Genomic DNA, 18,850 nt, shown 5'->3' on the forward strand with positions numbered 1-18,850 from the left:
TAGCTAACAAATCCTGCTCTCGTAACTTCCTTTCTTCTGGCACATCTTTGTGTGGAATGTCTTCTCAAAGATGCCAGACCTTAATCACAAAAGCCTATGGGATGGGCAGTGGTTCTTTGTTTATCAAGCTAACAGCCAGCTGGCCAGTCACTAAGCCAGGCATCAGAGCCTATGTCGGGGAAGGTAAAAGGGGAGGTATATGCCTCTGTCGATCAAGATATCTTGCCTCTGTGCATATTAACTCCTGAAATGCCATTGTCAAAATTGCTGATGCTGTCTTTAGCTGTTGCCTATATATTTTGGATTAGATGGTTAAACCAGTTATAAAGATGTACTGTGTTGATTATTAACTGTTTTGAGTTATAGATCACATTTCTGAAAACTTGTTTCTTCAGTCGAAATTTCAATTTTATTAGTGTCTCTTGTTAAGTCATGAAGGATCTACAAATGATATGTTCTATCAAGGGAACTCATTGATCTCCCCGAAGAGAGTTGGTTAAACACACAGCCATTCTTCAGTTCTGCACTCCCAGAGATCAAGGTGTGATAGAAACAGCCAGAGAATTCTAGTAAGAGAAACTGGTATTAATTTCCAGTTCTGCACTTAGTATTTAGCAATGAATTTTTGACAAGTTATGCCATCTTTCTGTCTGTGTTCTCATTTGTGTAAAGGAATGTTAACTCCAGACTTAAAGTGTTTACAGGAGGATTAAACAACCAAAAAGTACTCCATAAGGGCTGGGAGCATAGCTCAGATGTAGAGCACTCGCCTATCATGCATATGACCCTTGGTTCAATACCTGGCACCACATAAAAAGTTCCCTATGAATATTGCACTTCATATTGCTGTCACAGAACACATGTAGAATTTGTTATATTTTAGGATTCTCAACTCTAGTTTAGTTATGTCATATATTTTATGACAAAAATCTAAAAATATTTAGAGAAAAAGATTGGTAGGAGAAATAATACATACTCCTTATAAATATTTTAAAGGAACTGTGTTTTTGAAGTATAAGGAAAAGAAAACTATTACAATAATGGTTTTTGAGTCCTGGTAAATTATATTGAGAATGGTGATAGTTACCTGCCTTGCAATTGCACAAAGAATTAGGGTAAAAAGGTTTAGGCTTATGGGTGAAGAATGTCCGTTAAAGTAGAGGGGAGGTTCCCTGATTCTTGGTTGGTGACAGTTGGAACAAATTAGGGAGTAACTTGGACATTTTTAATAACAATAGATTTTTCATTACCATGACTATCTGTTCTTAATTTAGGTGTGATCTATTCTGAATATTTGATGAAAGCTAGGTGACAGTCCTTCTTCATTCCTGTCTTATGATTCTGGGATTTTATTTTCTACCACTTAAATCTTCTCTTGGTCTGAGAGCTGGTCCCCTGTGATGTTGAATTAGGGTACAGTCCTGAGAGACAAGTGCGTATGTTTTTAATTATAGTAGTTGGTGTGACAATTTCAGGTCTTCCCACTGCCTTGGCTTCTTCATTTCTAAGTAATAGAATCTTGGGTCTCTTTAGACTCATCTCTTTGTGAGTTAGGGAATTTCCATAAGACTCAGGAAACTCATCTGCAAGAATGTTGTGAGGCATACAGAAAATACTTTGTTCAGTGCCTAGCACATAGTGAGTGTCTTATCATTCTCATCATCTCCTTACTCCAGTTTTTTAAATAAACTGATGAAATGCAAAATGTCACTTCAGGTAGTGTGACTCTTAAACCAGGGAACTAAGACTGGGAGTGTGGCTCAACTGGTAGAGGCCCTGACTACCAAGTGCAAGGTCCTGAGTTCAAACCCCAAAATCTCCAAAAAGAAGCCAAGAAACTAGCCATTCAGCTAGTGACTGCAATAATGAGATGTCTTCACTGACTTTCTTTTTCTTTATTATTATTTTTCTTTTATTATTCATATGTGCATACAAGGCTTGGGTCACTTCTCCCCCCTGCCCCCACACCCTCCCTTACCACCCACTCCACCCCCTCCCTCTCCCCCCTACCCCCTCAATACCCAGCAGAAACTATTTTGCCCTTATTTCTAATTTTGTTGTAGAGAGAGTATAAGCAATAAAAGGAAGGAACAAGGGTTTTTGCTGGTTGAAATAAGGATAGCTATACAGGGCATTGACTCACATTGATTTCCTGTGCGTGGGTGTTACCTTCTAGGTTAATTCTTTTTAATCTAACCTTTTCTCTAGTTCCTGGCGCCCTTTTCCTATTGGCCTCAGTTGCTTTTAAGGTATCTGCTTTAGTTTCTCTGCGTTAAGGGCAACAAATGCTAGCTAGTTTTTTAGGTGTCTTACCTATCCTCACCCCTCCCTTGTATGCTCTCGCTTTTATCATGTGCTCAAAGTCCAATCCCATTGTTGTGTTTGCCCTTGATCTAATGTCCACATATGAGGGAGAACATACGATTTTTTGGTCTTTTGGGACAGGCTAACCTCACTCAGAATGTTCTCCAATTTCATCCATTTACCAGCGAATGATAACATTTCGTTCTTCTTCATGGCTGCATAAAATTCCATTGTGTAGAGATACCACATTTTCTTAATCCATTCGTCAGTGGTGGGGCATCTTGGCTGTTTCCATAACTTGGCTATTGTGAATAGTGCCGCAATAAACATAGGTGTGCAGGTGCCTCTGTAATAACCTGTGTCACAGTCTTTTGGGTATATCTCCAAGAGTGGGATTGCTGGATCAAATGGTAGATCGATGTCCAGCTTTTTAAGTAGCCTCCAAATTTTTTTCCAGAGTGGTTGTACTAGTTTACATTCCCACCAACAGTGTAAGAGGGTTCCTTTTTCCCTGCATCCTCGCCAACACCTATTGTTGGTGGTGTTGCTGATGATGGCTATTCTAACAGGGGTGAGGTGGAATCTTAGCGTGGTTTTAATTTGCATTTCCTTTATTGCTAGAGATGGTGAGCATTTTTTCATGTGTTTTTTGGCCATTTGAATTTCTTCTTTTGAGAAAGTTCTGTTTAGTTCACTTGCCCATTTCTTTATTAGTTCATTAGCTTTGGGAGAATTTAGTTTTTTAAGTTCCCTATATATTCTGGTTATCAGTCCTTTGTCTGATGTATAGTTGGCAAATATTTTCTCCCACTCTGTAGGTGTTCTCTTCAGTTTAGAGACCATTTCTTTTGATGAACAGAAGCTTTTTAGTATTATGAGGTCCCACTTATCTATGCTATCTCTTAGTTGCTGTGCTGCTGGGGTTTCGTTTAAACTTCTTACCTATACCTACTAATTCCAGAGTATTTCCTACTCTTTCCTGTATCAACTTAAGAGTTTGGGGTCTGATATTAAGATCCTTGATCCATTTTGAGTTAATCTTGGTATAGGGTGATATACATGGATCTAGTTTCAGTTTTTTGCAGACTGCTAACCAGTTTTCCCAGCAGTTTTTGTTGAAGAGGCTGCTATTTCTCCGTTGTATATTTTTAGCTCCTTTGTCAAAGACAAGTTAGTTATAGTTTTGTGGCTTCATATCTGGGTCCTCTATTCTGTTCCACTGGTCTTCATGTCTGTTTTTGTACCAGTACCATGCTGTTTTTATTGTTATTGCTTTGTAATATAGTTTGAAGTCAAGTATTGTGATACCTCCTGCATTGTTCTTTTGACTGAGTATTCCCTTGGCTATTCGTGGCTTCCTGTGTTTCTGTATAAATTTCACGGTAGATATTTTGATCTCTTTAATGAATGTCATTGGAATTTTGATGGGAATTACATTAAACATGTAGATTACTTTTGGGAGGATAGACATTTTTACTATGTTGATTCTACCAGTCCATGAGCATGGGAGATCTTTCCACTTTCTATAGTCTTCCTCAGTTTCTTTCTTCAGATTTGTATAGTTTTCCTTGTAGAGGTCTTTTGCATCTTTCATCGATGATCCATTCTTCATTAAGTAATGAGTTATTTAGTTTCCAGCTGTTTACATATTTTTTGTCTTTACTTTTGTTGTTGAGTTCTACTTTTACTGCATTGTGATCAGATAGTATGCACAGTATAATTTCTATTTTCTTACATTTGCTGAGACTTGCTTTGTGCCCTAGGATATGATCTATTTTGGAGACGGTTCCATGGGCTGCTGAGAAGAATGTATATTGTGTAGAAGTTGGATGAAATGTTCTGTAGACATCAACTAGGTCCATTTGATCTATTGCATATTTTAGATCTTGGATTTCTTTATTGATTTTTTGTTTGGATGACCTATCCATTGATGATAATGGGGTGTTAAATTCTCCCACAACCACTGTGTTGGCGTTTATATATGCTTTTAGGTTTTTCAGGGTATGTTTGATGAAATTGGGTGCGTTGACATTGGGTGCATATGGGTTGATAATTATTATTTCCTTTTGGTCTATTTCCCTTTTTATTAGTATGGAATGTCCTTCTTTATCTCGTTTGATCAATGTAGGTTTGAAGTCTACTTTGTCAGAGATAAGTATTGCTACTCCTGCCTGTTTTCGGGGAACATTGGCTTGGTAAATCTTCTTCCAGCCTTTCATCCTAACCCTGTGCTTATTTCTGTCAGTGAGATGGGTCTCCTGTAAGCAACAAATTGTTGGATCTTCCTTTTTATTCCATTTCGTCAAGCGGTGCCTTTTGATGGGTGAATTAAGTCCATTAACATTAAGTGTTAGTACTGATAGGTATGTGGTGATTCCTGTCATTTCGTTGTCTTAGTTGTTTGAAGGTTTGATTGTGTGTACCTAAGTTGAGGTTAGTCTCTACTGTCTTGCTTTTTCTTTTCCTGTGGTTTGGTGCTGCCTGTCTTTTCATGGTTAAGTTGGGTTTCACTTTCTGTGTGCAGAATCCCTTGAAGAATCTTTTGTAGTGTTGGCTTTGTGGTCACATATTGTTTTAGTTTCTGCTTATCATGGAAGACTTTTATTGCTCCATCTATTTTGAATGATAGTTTTGCTGGGTACAGTATCCTGGGATTGAAGTTGTTTTCATTCAGTGCCCGGAAGATCTCACCCCACGCTCTTCTTGCTTTTAATGTTTCTGTTGAGAAGTCTGCTGTGATTTTGATGGGTTTACCTTTGTATGTTATTTGTTTTTTCTCTCTTACAGCCTTCAATATTCTTTCCCTAGTTTCTGAACTTGTTGTTTTAATGATGATATGTCGTGGGGTAGTTCTATTTTGATCTGGTCTGTTTGGTGTCCTGGAGGCCTCTTGCATCTGTATGGGTATATCTTTCTCTAGATTTGGGAAATTTTCTGTTATTATTTTGTTAAATATATTACGCATTCCCTTCGCTTGCACCTCTTCTCCTTCTTCGATGCCCATGATTCTCAAGTTTGGTCTTTTGATGGAGTCGGTGAGGTCTTGCATTTTCTTTTCACAGGTCTTGAGTTGTTTAATTAGTAGTTCTTCAGTTTTTCCTTTAATTACCATTTCATCTTCAAGTTCTGAGATTCTGTCTTTGTTTGTTCTATTCTGCTGGATTGGCCTTCCATTTTGTTTTGCAGTTCTGTTTCGTTCTTTTTTCTGAGGTTTTCCATATCCTGGCTGTTTTCCTCTTTAATGTTGTCTATTTTTGTCCTGAGTTCATTTATCTGTTTATTCATCGTGTTCTCTTTTTCACTTTGGTGCTTATACAGTGCTTCTATGGTTTCCTTTATTTCTTCTTTTGTTTTTTCAAATTCTCTATTTTTGTTGTCTTGGAATTTCTTGAGTGTCTCCTGTACATTTTGGTTGACCCTATCCAGTATCATCGCTATAAAATTCTCATTTAGTACCTGTAGTATGTCTTCTTTTAAATTATTCTTGTGGGCTTCATTGGGTCCTTTGGCATAGTTTATCTTCATTTTGTTGGAGTCTGGATCTGAGTACCTGTTTTCTTCATTCCCCTCTGGTTCCTGTACTAATTTTTTGCTGTGGGGAAACTGGTTTCCCTGTTTTTTCTGTCTTCCCGTCATTGTCGTTGGTGTTGTCACTGTCCCTGTACTGTGTGCAATTAAGTATTTTCTAGCTTGTAATAATAACAATGGTAATATTTAGAATGGAAGGGTGAGCTGAGATGGAAAGCAAGAAGTTAAAGAAATGGGAAAAACAAATACACAGACTGGAGGGAGAAAACAGAACAAGGTGACAGACAAGAAGATTTCAAAGGTATAAACAGGGAGCTTTAGTGTACTAATTGACAGTAAGCTGAACAGACATTAGAGAGACAGAGAGAGGATTGAAAATCAAAACAAAAAAAATAAAGGTAAGAATAAAAATAAAAAATAAGTAAATGAAAGAAAAATCTATTTATAAAAATGTATTAAAATAAAATGAAAAAATAGAAAAATTTTTAAAAAACCAAAAAACCTCCAAGTTCAAATGCAATGAAGTCTCAGTCTCCAATCCTGTAAATGGTGCCTCAGATGTTGTTCTGTAGTTGTATCATCAAAGGGGACGCATAAAGAAGAACAGAACTACACACACATGCACAAGAAAAACCTCACCAAGTGTCCCAAGTTCAAATGCAATACAGTTTCAGTAAGTTTTTCAGCTTGCAGGTGTAATTTGGTTGTTCTCTCATCAAAGATAAGGAGACAAAGAAAAAAAAAAGAGTCTGGAGACAGTTCTGAGAATGGTTTCTGCAACTGTGGCTTGCCTGCCTGCTGCTGTCAGCCTGCTGTTGCTGGAGGTGTTATTTATGCAGATCTCTGGGGTGAGCTTAGTACTCACTTGGCCCTGCAGGCTTTGTTTGCTCAGAGTTCTCCTGTGCGGGAGCCTCCGCTACAGGCTTTCCCCTTTCCAAGCACTGGGAAAGGTGACACTGCACCCACATTGTCAGGCCTGCATGTTTATTTACAGTTCATGTGGGAGGTGGGTCTTCCCTCCTCTCCTGTGCAGTTCTCCTCCCTCCTCCACTCTCACAAGCTTTCCCGCTCCTGGTTCCTGGGCGTGTGCCCCTGCTCCCACCAGAGGCTCTCTGGCCCGCCCGGGTTGTTTATTTACAGTCACGGGAAGGATTCCTTTCCCCCAATCTTCAGTGCTCAGTGCGCCCCACCCTCTTTCCCATGTGTCTTTATTGTTCTTATTGCTTATTACTCAGTTTCTCTTTTTTCCCGGGTGGAGGTCAGTCTGTCCAGGGGGCTATGCTGCTCTGGCCCAGGCTTGTCTGTGGGGGTACCGTGGTACCGTGAAGCTCACCTGGTCCGCGTCTTCCCAAGCTGTCTGGGCGCCGGCGACTGGCAGCCTGGGGGCCCTCCTGGTTTCTCCATTTAACATGACGTGGAGATTCTCTGCGCCGGCTGGAGGTGTGGAGGGGTCAAAGTTTTGCCTTTTCTCGGTGATTATGCCTGCAAAGTGTGTCTCCAGCGTCTCTCCAAGATTTCACGATAGGAGGCTCACTTTCTGCTTCCTCCCTCTAGCCGCCATCTTGGATTCTCCCTTCACTGACTTTCTGATCAACCCTGGAACTAAGCTTTTAAGAGGCAGAGTCTAGATACTGTGGCACAGGACTTTGATAGGGTGATCACAGTAGTGGTATCCTCCTCCCCACCCTGTGTTTCTTTCTGCACTTTGTTCATACCCCACATTCATACTGATCCCATTGCACTAGGGTGGTTGAATATACACCCATCCCCAACTCCCTCTCTGGATTATTTACCTTCATACCCAACTTTAGCACTAGTATAGGACCAGGCCCCAATAAATTTTTGTTGGATAAATAACAAATGAGTGGTGGATGAGAGGCAATATGACATAATGGTTAGAAGCATAGGCTCAGATTCAGAAGATTCCTGGGCTCAAATCTAGGCTCCATCTCTCACCAGCAACTGGGATCTTGTACAACTGACATGTCCTTATCTGTAAAATGGTTTTGTGTAACAGGGCTTGTTATATATGTGTTTTGTACATGTATTTTGCATACAACATTAGTCTTAACAGCAATAGCATTGTTTCTCACTAATGGCACAGCAAATATTTCATTGTTACTGTTTAGTTTTGCTATTTGGTTTACTATTATTTATTGTTATCATTATTGGCAGAAATGTTGGGTGATTCACTGGTAATCAATACAGAAATAACCCACTCAAATTCCAAGATAAGTTTTGCCTAAACCCTGTCACCTCACTGGTGCATGTACTTGCTTTTGGATTGAGTTGGAGGTAGAAGAGACTGATTACAGTTAACTGCAATTCCTTTAGTTCTGCTTCCACTAATGAAGAGCTTCTTAGGACCAATAATGAAGATAAATGTTAGAGAATATAGTCCAAGGATGAAAAGAGGAAAAATTATAAACTTCGGTTAAGCAGTGATTCTGACTTTGGCATCTATCAGAATAACTTGGAGGAGTTGTCTAAACAGATTGCTGGACTCCATCTCCATATTCAATAGGTCTGAGGTGGAACCCTAATTTTTATTTATTTGTTTATTGTTTCTTGAGATAGAATCTTGCTATGCAGTCCAGGCTAGCCTCAAATTCACTACATAGTCCAGGCTGGCCTCAGACTTGTGATCCTCTTCCCTCAGCCTCCCTCATTTTGATTCCTAATAAATTCCAACATGGTGCTGATAATGGTGGCCCAGGAGTACACTTTGACAGCCTCTGACTTCATAGAATGGTTACAGAATTTGTAATGGTGTCCCAGAGCAGAAGTTTGTGTGATCTTTCTACTAACATCAATTACATGATAACTCTATGTGAAAATTGAGGCTTCCTGTTTTTAGCCCCAGTGTTTTAAAACCTGCACTGCCCTTCTCTTACTTTATAAATTTATTAGTAGATAAATAGTCTCATGGAGTTTTTTTAGGTTTTTACAAGCCTGATAAAATCTATAGACATTCTCTCTAGAACTGCTCATATACACAAATACAGAGGCATCGCTTAAAATTTTAGGAATTTTTTTTTAACATCTCCCCCACTATTCCACCCATTGGTTCTTAAGAGTATCAGAAGAAAAGCCTAAGTTTTGAGTTCACCTGGATGTGACAAAAAAATCTGTCCTTATGGTTAACCTTTTAATTAGATTATTTATAAAATAAAAATAATAGTTCTTACCTCAAATATTGTAAAGATTAACTGATATGATGCATAGGCATTTGCACTTAACATTATGTGGCACAAAAATACTTAGAAGTTTGATGTTATTGAGGTTGTTATCTCTTGTTGGAGTAAGGTGCTTGTGGGAAGGAAGAAGTTAAGTAGGTATGCTGGGAACATAAGGTCTTAAGCAGCAGAGCAGTTGCCCTGGATGCTGCCCAGAGGCTTCAAAGGCAAGTGAAGGATTACTGGGGGTGTGGGATGAAGCTATACCTCCACTTTGACTCTGCTCATGAACCAGACCAGTCCCACTCAGCTTGGTTTTCCTTACCTGTAGCGCCTTGGCCTCAGCATGCCCACTGGCCGTCTGTCTCCACACCCACATACTCCAGAGCTCAATGGAATGAGTTTCTATATTGCTTACTTTCTCCTCTGCTCCAGTCTCCTAAGTGATTATTTCATGGTTGAAACAGTAAAAATAAATTGCCTAATGGCTCTTCACACACACACACACACACACACACACACACACACACACACACACCTCCACTTGCCTGTTAGATAATGACAAGATACCATGCAAACTCTCTGTACCTTGAAGTTTAACCCTCAGAATCATTGGCCATCTCGCAGTGATGGCCACCACTTTGACAGTCTGGAAGAAAAATCTCTAAATAAGTAATAAATAATTACACCACCCAAAGACTATGGTTGGAGCCTTCTCTTCCACATCATTATCACTATAGGCTGGTCTTCTAGTATCTCAGGCTGACAAGAAGATTGTCCACTGGGGCAGTTTGGATGGGCTTAGCAGTTTTGGTACTGGGGTCTGTTTCTGCACAGCTAGTGAGAGTTGTCTCCCTCTATTGCCATGAGAACAGCTTTCAAGGGAAGAGAGTACCTACCAGAATGCCAAGTTGGGGTGTGATGTGCTGGGTAGTCTCTGTGTGGTGGCTCTTTGGCCACAACCATGAATGGGGCTCTCGTCTCTCCATGTAGACTCCATACATTTTGTTCCCTTCTCCCAGTCTTCTCCAAGATTATGCCTCTCCTCCAGGACTTCCCTCTCTATTATCAAGATCTTAATTTGAAACCAAAATACTAAATATGACAATTGTCTCTCTCATTGTAGCCCAGCTACAGTGATTCTCATTCTTTTTGAAGTAAGTGAAGTGAATGGTTCCACTTACCAGTGGAAAGGTTGGGAGATATAAAAAATGAAGAACCCAAAGAATAATATTTTTAAGGCCTTACTCTTGGCCAGTTGTATGTTTTTGCTAAACTCTGGTGACAGCTTGCCTTGTCATGCTATTCTCTGCAAGTTACTAAGCAGTGGAGTTTGGTTCTATGACCTAAGTGTCTCAATTTACTCTCCTGAAATACTCTACTTTCCAAATGCCTGTGCCTTGTCATGCCCCCATGTTAATTCCTACTGATAGAAAGAAAAATAAGTTCCAATAGGTTCATTTCCAGGCTAGAAGACTCTGAGTCTTTATAAAGAATAATTAAGGCTTAAGTCTGACTCTTGTCATTTCTACAAAAATAAAATAAGCAAGTGCATTGATATGACAATCTACCAATACTTATTTAGCACCTTCTGTCCACTATAAAATATACAATGTAAAGAGATGTGACATAGGCTTCTATGCTATGTGGGCTCTCAGTTCAACAGGGAAGATAGACACATGCAAAAATAGCCAAAACAAAAGGGACCATAGCAAAGGTAATGGATGTGATTACATCTCAGAAGTAATGGAGAAGGAAAACCACTTCAAATGGGTATCCATAAATTTCTTGGGCAAGGGGGATTTAAGCTGGACCTTAAAGGAGGAGTGAGATTTCCATAGGCAAATATGATGAAGAAAGACATTCTCAGCTGTGGGAAGAATTTGAAGAAAGGCAAAGTGTTGGGGAGGTGCTTGGTATATTAACCAGTATAACTATAATATGGATTGGAGGTGAGGAGGTAGCATTTGAGGTTAGAAAGGTTAAAATCATACCACAGGAAAGAAACTAAAGACCTTATCTGTACATGTAGCTGGGAAATATTGAGAATCTTTGAATAGGAAGATACCAGAAGAAGATCTGTTTTATTAAAAAGGAGAGCCCTGGTGCCTCTATGAAGGATAAACCATAGAAGGCAGGAAGGAAACAAGACCTAGCAAAGGTAATGGGAACCTGAACTAAAGCAAAAGAAGAGAGGATATTGAAGAGAGACATTTGAGAGTACATTCCCTCAGGATGGCTGGTGACATGTAGTAAAGAAAGGAGAGGTGAGCAGAAAGAGGGCTCTCCGTGGCTTATCCAGCCCCTACCTTGGATGCTGGCCAAAGCAGCCTATGGGGTCAGAGGAAGCGATTAAACATGGGCTTAGAAACCAGGTGGTGTAGGATACCTTTTTGACCATCCCACAAGAACTTTTTCCTCTCTAGAATGCCCCCAGGGATAGCAGCTGACCATCAGTGAACACCAAAGTCAAATTATATTCAGGCCTGCCTAGCAAGCATGAAGCCCTGAGTTTAAAACCCAACACCACCAAGCAAACAAAACAACAAAAGCAAAAGCAAAAACACTTGCAGAAACCTTCCCGAGAGGAAAAAAACTCATCTGGAATGTTGAGGTGGGCCTCAGGTGGTGCCCAGGCATCTGTATTTAAAAAGCTGCCAGGTGATTCTGAAGTCAGCTGGATTTGGAAAGTACCATGGGATCTTACTGTGATGCTTTGAACATATCGAAATAACACTTTGACACTCATGATAATGAACACTATGCAGGCTTGGAGAATTTAGGTGTGGGTCTTCAACAGTGTCTCAAGCACAGTGACTTTCACTGGGGGTCTTAGCTTACCCTCTATGCCCAAACATGATCCTTGGCAATACAACAGGAGATGGGAGAAGCCAAATGCTTGGGGGTCCCTGAACGTCACAGCAGGACAGCATGCATTCAAATTATCATTTTTCACATTCATCCTTAATAGAAAAAGAGTTCAGCTGTGTCACAGGGGTACTGTGAGAGCATCTTTTTAATGGATGCTTTGTGTCTTTAGAAAACAGGCTATGTAACTATACTGTCCATTTTCTATCATGCTTGTACCAACACTCACGGCACACTTACTTTTTATTGTCACTTTTGTCTCTCAGAAGAATGATGCAGTATACAGGTGAGGTAGGTGCTAAAAATTCCCCTTACACACTGAGCTCTGAGGGATTCAATGACTCATCCAAGGTCAGACAACTTGATCAGAGTGCTGAATTTGCCCTCTTGCTGAGCTCCAGTTCTGCTTCTGTGCCATAATGGAGAAGGGCAACATAAAGGCATTTTTCTCTCCTTGTAAAAGAGAAAAAAAACGGGGGCAGGAGAATTATTTAAACACACCTCACTCATACTGCAATCGCTACATTGTTTTTCCTGTAGAAATACCCTGTTGGTTTTTAAATCCCTTTAAACCTCCCTGGCACCTGTATGGCCCAGATCCAAGAATTATTACCAAATCCCTTGCTTTTTATATTTTTTGCCTCATAGGAGTTTCTGTGATGGTAACTGACTCCTGGTTTAGTTGAGAATTTCCGAGCCTCCAGAAATTTTCTTCTTCTGTAGAAGCTAGAAGCATGTGGTGCTCAGACCTGAATTTCTTCTTTTTTGCTTTGAACACACACTTTAGTTCTGCTAGATGAAATAGAATCGAGGCACAATCCTGTATTGTCCCTCTATGACGTGATGATACCATGCTTCTGAAGCACTAACCAAAAGACAGAAGAAGGATAGGTGGGGGGTCAGAGTTAGCAGCTCATAAGATGTGATAGGACTGCTCTGTAGGGCAAGAACTGGGACTGCAAATATAATGAGAACTTCCCAGCAAATTCATTATATGAAATGTAATGTGAGCTCACTAGGCACAAAAATAGGCTGGAGGAAAGTGACTTCCACATAAGACCTAATTAAATACTTTGATGTCCAAGAACAGAGCAGGGAGGGGTAGAAAATCAAATCAGACCAGTGTGAAGAGCCTAAAATCAAATGCAAAGAAGAAATATTCACCTCCATCTCTCTCTCTCTCTTTTTCTTCTTCTGCCATGAAGGAAGAATAAGATTCAGGAACAATGGGCTGTAAATTCTTCAGCCAATTAGTCCAGTGACTTACTACTGTTTATAATGCACAGAATGTCACAGGCTGTTTTGCAGCCGCCCCAAGTGGGTTTGTTAATAACAGGAAGCTAGCACTTCTCAGTACAGTGGATCAGCTACACGTGAAAATAAATGCAAAAAACCTGGAGGGGAATAGCAACAGACCGAGAGTAGCCTTGATTTAATTTAACATTTGGGGGTCCACACACAAATGAGCATTTTAGTAGGCTTCATGGTGGAAGTTGCTGTCATTTGTAAAATATTCTGGCCAATTAGCTAATAGTGTGCTTGGATTTCTCCTGTTTTGATACAGTAATACTAAGTACATTGTGAAGCCCAATTATACAAATCATCCCCATATGCCATACCAGTCTTTCTTTATGAACTGTGTTTATAAATCCTGTGTGAGGAAATGTGTACTTCAGCAATTTAGACCATGTGTAAAAACATAGCCAATGGGATTGTCAAGAAAACAAGTTCCAGCCTAGGAAATCCTAATGTGTTCCGCTGGAATAACAGGAGGGTGCCAGGGAGCGCAGTGCTCTGCTTACATATATATTGCTTTATACTGTTTAACCAATTAGGGTCTTCCATTTCCCCTTCTGTTACTTTATTCTTCTTTTCTTTTAGGATCCAACCTTGGAGTTTTTGAGAAAATTTGGGATTGGTTTTCTCTCAGGGACAATGGCCTCAGTCATTAACATCCCTTTTGATGTTGCCAAAAGTAGGATTCAAGGGCCTCAGCCAGTTCCTGGAGAGATCAAGTACAGAACCTGTTTTAAAACAATGGCAACAGTCTATCAGGAAGAAGGGTAACACATTCTTACTTTAATAAACATGCAAGGCTCGAGTACTGTTAAAACCATATTGTGCTTCTATTTTGATGAGAACCAGTAAGCTCCTGAGTTGGGTGTGTGTCTAAGGAGCTCCGTGGACTATACGACAAACTTCACAAGGCCACACATTAATGAGATGCTGGCAAAAAGTTCTTATGCCATCAAGATCACGCCATGAGCATGATCACACAATACACGGCATGTCTGCCTTAGAATGCTAAGATTAACGTTCTATCTGGCCGTTTGCATAATATGCTATTGTATATTATATACAATATAATATACATTATATATTCATATATGGGCAGGAAAATATTTGTCTTCTAATTGTAAATCTAATCAAAATGTCACCTAGTTATATTTCTCCTGGGAGAATTAAATATGAGAATTCTGAAAAACTAGGGTTTTGGTTTTTTTTTCTAATTTAAAGTTTGTGCCTTCTGTTTTTATTTTTCCCTAGGCCTTAGTTTCTATCTCTCCCCCCTCCCCACTTCACCAATAACTTATTCTCAAGTAAACAAGTAATACTTTATTAGTTTGATCTAAACTGCATCCTATTTCCTAATGTGAAGACTAAGTTTGTGGTCTTTTAAATTCAATTACAAAAGTCATTTTGCCCATATATACAGCTGTCTTGAAAGCAAAAACCACCTCGCTGATGAAAGTCATGTTTCTGATTGGATAAGATGAACAGAGCCTGGATAATAAAGAATTGATTAACTCTTTCCCCTCATCCAGTTTGCTGCAGTGAATACTGAGCCAGTAACTGTCAGGTTGGGGGTGGGTGTAATTTCAAATAGTCCCTTTTTAAATGTTAAGCCAGTCTTTCAATAAAGCTGAGGTCCAGCTCCATTTATTTTCACAATAAGAATGTTGTTCTTTTCCTTTTGATTCTAGGATTTTGGCTTTGTACAAAGGCCTACTTCCCAAGATCATGAGACTTGGACCAGGTAATGATGCTTTCATTATTTATATCCTTCCTTCTTTCTTTATTGATCTAGCTTCTCTTCTTTTGTTATTTGTGTCTATTAGCAACACAATAAAAGTTTACCACACCGAGAGAGATGGAATCCTTGAGGATATAAAGTTGTCTATGAGTATTGAAGGCATCCATTAGAATTGCTCTACCTTTGTTTATAAACACTGTTTATGACCTTGTTAGAGGCTGGTGGAAGCCAAAACTCAGCTTAAGTCAATAGGAAAGAGTCTACAATTCTTGAAGTCTGAGTGAGCTCTGAGGTGTACATACACAGTGCCTTCTGGCTGAAGTGGAGGATTGTTCATTGAAGGATCAGCCTGATAAAACTTGTCCTTGGGCTCCCGGTAAAATCATGCTCCTGCCTCAACTTCATTTCAAACAGATAAAAGGAGGAAAACAGGCCTCTATGAAAAGCAAACCTCTCCTCTTCATAGTCACTTCTGGGGAGTGGTGATACTGTTGCTGGGCACTCACTTGTCCTAGCCTCTGTCAGCTTGACCATACAGGGCCCTGGCTCAGGACCTTCCCTGAAGATGCCAGCCCACAAAAACCCAGCTGCCATTCCACAGGGAAAGTCGGCTGTCTCTATGTAAATAGATAAGAAAATAACCACTGCAGACTCCACTGCCTGGGCAAACAGTCCTGGGTGAGTAAGTATGGAGGTATGTTTTAGAGCATACACATTTTTTTAACCAGGTCACACACCCTTACTTAGACATCCTCGTACTCTAGAACCTTCTCTCTTCTTATACTTTCTCCCTTTACCATCCCTCCCTGTAAAGGTCAACATCCTTCTGCACTCACACACATACACATTTACCTTTAGATACTAACCTAATAAATTGACATTTCTATGCCAGTTTTGGAGTGATTTTTACTTTTTTTGGCCATACTGGGGTTTGAACTCAGGGCCTCACACTTGCTAAATCGGCCCTCTATTGCTTGAGCCACTCCACCAGCCCTTAAACTGACTCTGTCCAGCTTAAAGAACAATATCTATACATTGAAGCTGGTGAAAGTTCAGACTTTCATATATTTAGAAAATACTCCCACAATTCCCATCCTAAGTTTCCCAATCTTTGTAGGTATTTAAACATAGATTTTGCTTCATATTTGAGATCCAGACCTACCTTCTGTTAACCATTGACTTGTACGTAAAAACTAACCCAATAATAAAGAACACTGGGAATTTTGTGCATTTCTGCAAGTTCTGTAGGTGGTGTGGTGTTTTTCCTTCACCACATAGTAAAATCCTGCTAGTAGACCTAATATTACAGAAATTCACAGGCCATCCCTAAACCAGCTTTATTGGAAGGGGATGAACCAATGACGAATAACCCCAAGTTTTGTTAGAGGCTTGCAAATGTTTGGTAGGTTTTGAAATGTTTTAGCATGAGAGGGGCCTGAGTTTCTGGTGGTAGTAAACCCAATGAAAAGGGTTGTTGTGAAGTTACTGTCCAGCCTACACAAAATTGTGAAAAATGGATAATTTCATTCAAGGACCTGGCCTCCACTTCATTTCAAATGTGCAAGTCCCAGCAACCTCGAAGGGAGGAGGTAGAGAGAAAGGTAAGACTTTTGAGTGAAGGCCATTCAGAATTTAAGAACATTTTTTAAAAGGGATAGTAAGAAGAAAAGAAAGATGACCCTGATTCTTCATCCTTCATTCTGGAGAAACATCCCATCTTATTTCTATAACAACCTTAGCAGCTGCATGTGTCTAACAATCAGATACCTCCCCCAAAGAATCTTGAAGTCTGTGGTTTAAACTCCAAATCTCACTAGGCTGAAAACTAACCCAATTCTGTATATTTTTGCCTAACATTGTGACCAGTTAATAAGAGTAAACAAAGCAATCACATATATATTAACAACTCTCTCTAATGCATCTATTTTTGTTTGCCAGAGTTCGAGGAGGGCTATAGCAGCTGAGAGGGATCTAATAGGATATCTTCATGGGTTAAAAATGAAAATTACAGGCAGATAATTATCTTTGGTATATGGTTGCACAAACATGTGCAGACTGCAGATTTAAAAAAAAAAAAACAGCATACGACAATGTGTGCAAAATAACTAAGATCCAAATCTAGTTCCATTTCTTTCCATCAGAAGTCAATCTTCTACTTATGCAGCCAAGTCTTCTCGTCCACATTTTGAGTTTGAAATAATTTTTACACAAATGTAAAAGAATAAGTAGAGCTAATTCTAAGTTACAGGACACATGTTATTTGCTGCACTAGAAAGCACACAAAATGATTCATACAAAAATGCTTTTGCCAATTTACATGGTATTCAGCAGCCTCAGTGCTTAGTTTCCTGAGCTATATTCCTGTTGTTGTGTTTCACAGCAAACCTTTTTTCAGCCAATTATATAACTCTTCTCTTCCAAGACAAATGGTGGTCTCATGTCACCCAACTCCACTACCACATTTTCAAGTTCAAATCTATATACATCTGAGGCAGATAAATGATAAATGGAATGGTTAGCTCCCAAACTCCTTTTGTTAAGATTTTGCAATACAGATTTTTAAAATATTCAGAAGCTATTTTTCACATTACAATCTAGTTTGAAAGCCATAAGAAAAAGAAGGGAAAAAAAGCTCATCCATTAAGCGCCATCTTCTTGAATGCAACTAAGACAGTATCAGTTATGGACTGAAAAAGATAAATTCTTTGCCTACATATGAAGAATCTGAAGGTTTCTGTTCACAGAAAAGCCACATGCCCTTACATGACTAAATATGTCTATATTTATTTACTTTTAAAAATTAAAAGTGCCTGAAAAAGAATCTGATGAGAAATGTTGAAAGTCACAGAAACTCATGGGGAAAAAATGTATTTGGAGACTCAATATGGTCTTGATTTTACCCTGAGAATTTTCCACAATAGCTTCATATCTATGTATCACACTCCAGAACTGATGTTTCCAAGCCCAATAGGCTCCCTGGAACTCCACAGAACCCGAGGGAAAGAAAATGTTATTTCACAGGACTTGATATATATAAAAAACAAAAACCCAACTCTTTTCTTTTAGGTGGTGCAGTGATGCTGCTGGTATATGAATACACCTATCTGTGGCTGCAGGAAAACTGGTGATTGCCATGGAAGTGTTTTCCCCTTGAGAAATGGAGACTTACTCTGCAACCCCATCGAGAGTAGTGACTTCTATCAGTTAAGCTAGGCCTACAGTTATGAAGGGAAAACAGCTTGTTCAAGAACAAAGCCTGTTTTGATACCTTAGAACTTATCTTTAGACAACTTGAGATGGTAGTTTGGGCTATACACATAAAATTGTGAAAAGAAAAATGTGAAGCAATGAGGTATGTAAGTTCAATATTACAAATAGGATAGAAATCAGATATATTTCCTAAAAGCCCTACAAGCTTTATCACTTAGGTTCTTCTTATACTGCTTCAAAATGTAAATTCATGGAAATGATAACTTTTTTCTAACAGGTCTAGAAATGCTTAAATTCTTGAAAATAAATTACTCTGAGGCTAGTTCCTTAAAAATTATTCAAAGAAAGACTGGGTTTAAAAAGAGAGAGAGATAAGCCAAAATCTAATAGTTTTTATGAGGAATTAGTTTTCTGTAAATATTTTAAAATATTATTTTTAGTTCTTTCAAAGTACATTAAAATGGCCTTTTAAGAACATTCAGTTTTGTGAGTGTGGTGTTATAATGTAAGTCTGTTGGATTTCTTGAGTAATAATATACATTTCAATTCTGTTTTCCTAAATCTACTTTATATTCACATGATTGTTTAAGCAGGTATTTTCAAATCATGCTATTTGAAGTCTTTTATTACAAATAAAATTCATCATGTATTAAACTACTTTCTTTTGCATATTTCACTTTGAAAACAAATTCTGTTGTTGAAATATTTGCATGTTAAGTCACAAATAGGA

General features: G+C 39.0%; 1 protein-coding gene across 7 annotated transcripts in view; it reads left to right on the forward strand.

Moving 5' to 3' along the window:
• Slc25a21 (solute carrier family 25 member 21) overlaps window positions 1-18,774 on the forward strand; it is a 468,932-nt gene extending 450,158 nt beyond the window's left edge. For 4 of the 7 annotated variants that reach the window (XM_074068137.1, XM_074068136.1, XM_074068135.1 and 1 more), the window contains 3 exons: window positions 13,758-13,939; window positions 14,861-14,913; window positions 16,443-17,970. In XM_074068137.1, coding sequence (XP_073924238.1) covers window positions 13,758-13,939; window positions 14,861-14,913; window positions 16,443-16,528 — 321 coding nt within the window. In that variant the 3' untranslated portion in view covers window positions 16,529-17,970. The other 3 variants (XM_020181490.2, XM_074068138.1, XM_074068139.1) reach the window with 3 other exon arrangements.
• The last annotated feature ends 76 nt before the right edge of the window (window positions 18,775-18,850 follow it).

The sequence above is a fragment of the Castor canadensis genome, chromosome 3, assembly GCF_047511655.1.
Source record: "Castor canadensis chromosome 3, mCasCan1.hap1v2, whole genome shotgun sequence".
Classification (NCBI taxonomy): domain Eukaryota; kingdom Metazoa; phylum Chordata; class Mammalia; order Rodentia; family Castoridae; genus Castor; species Castor canadensis.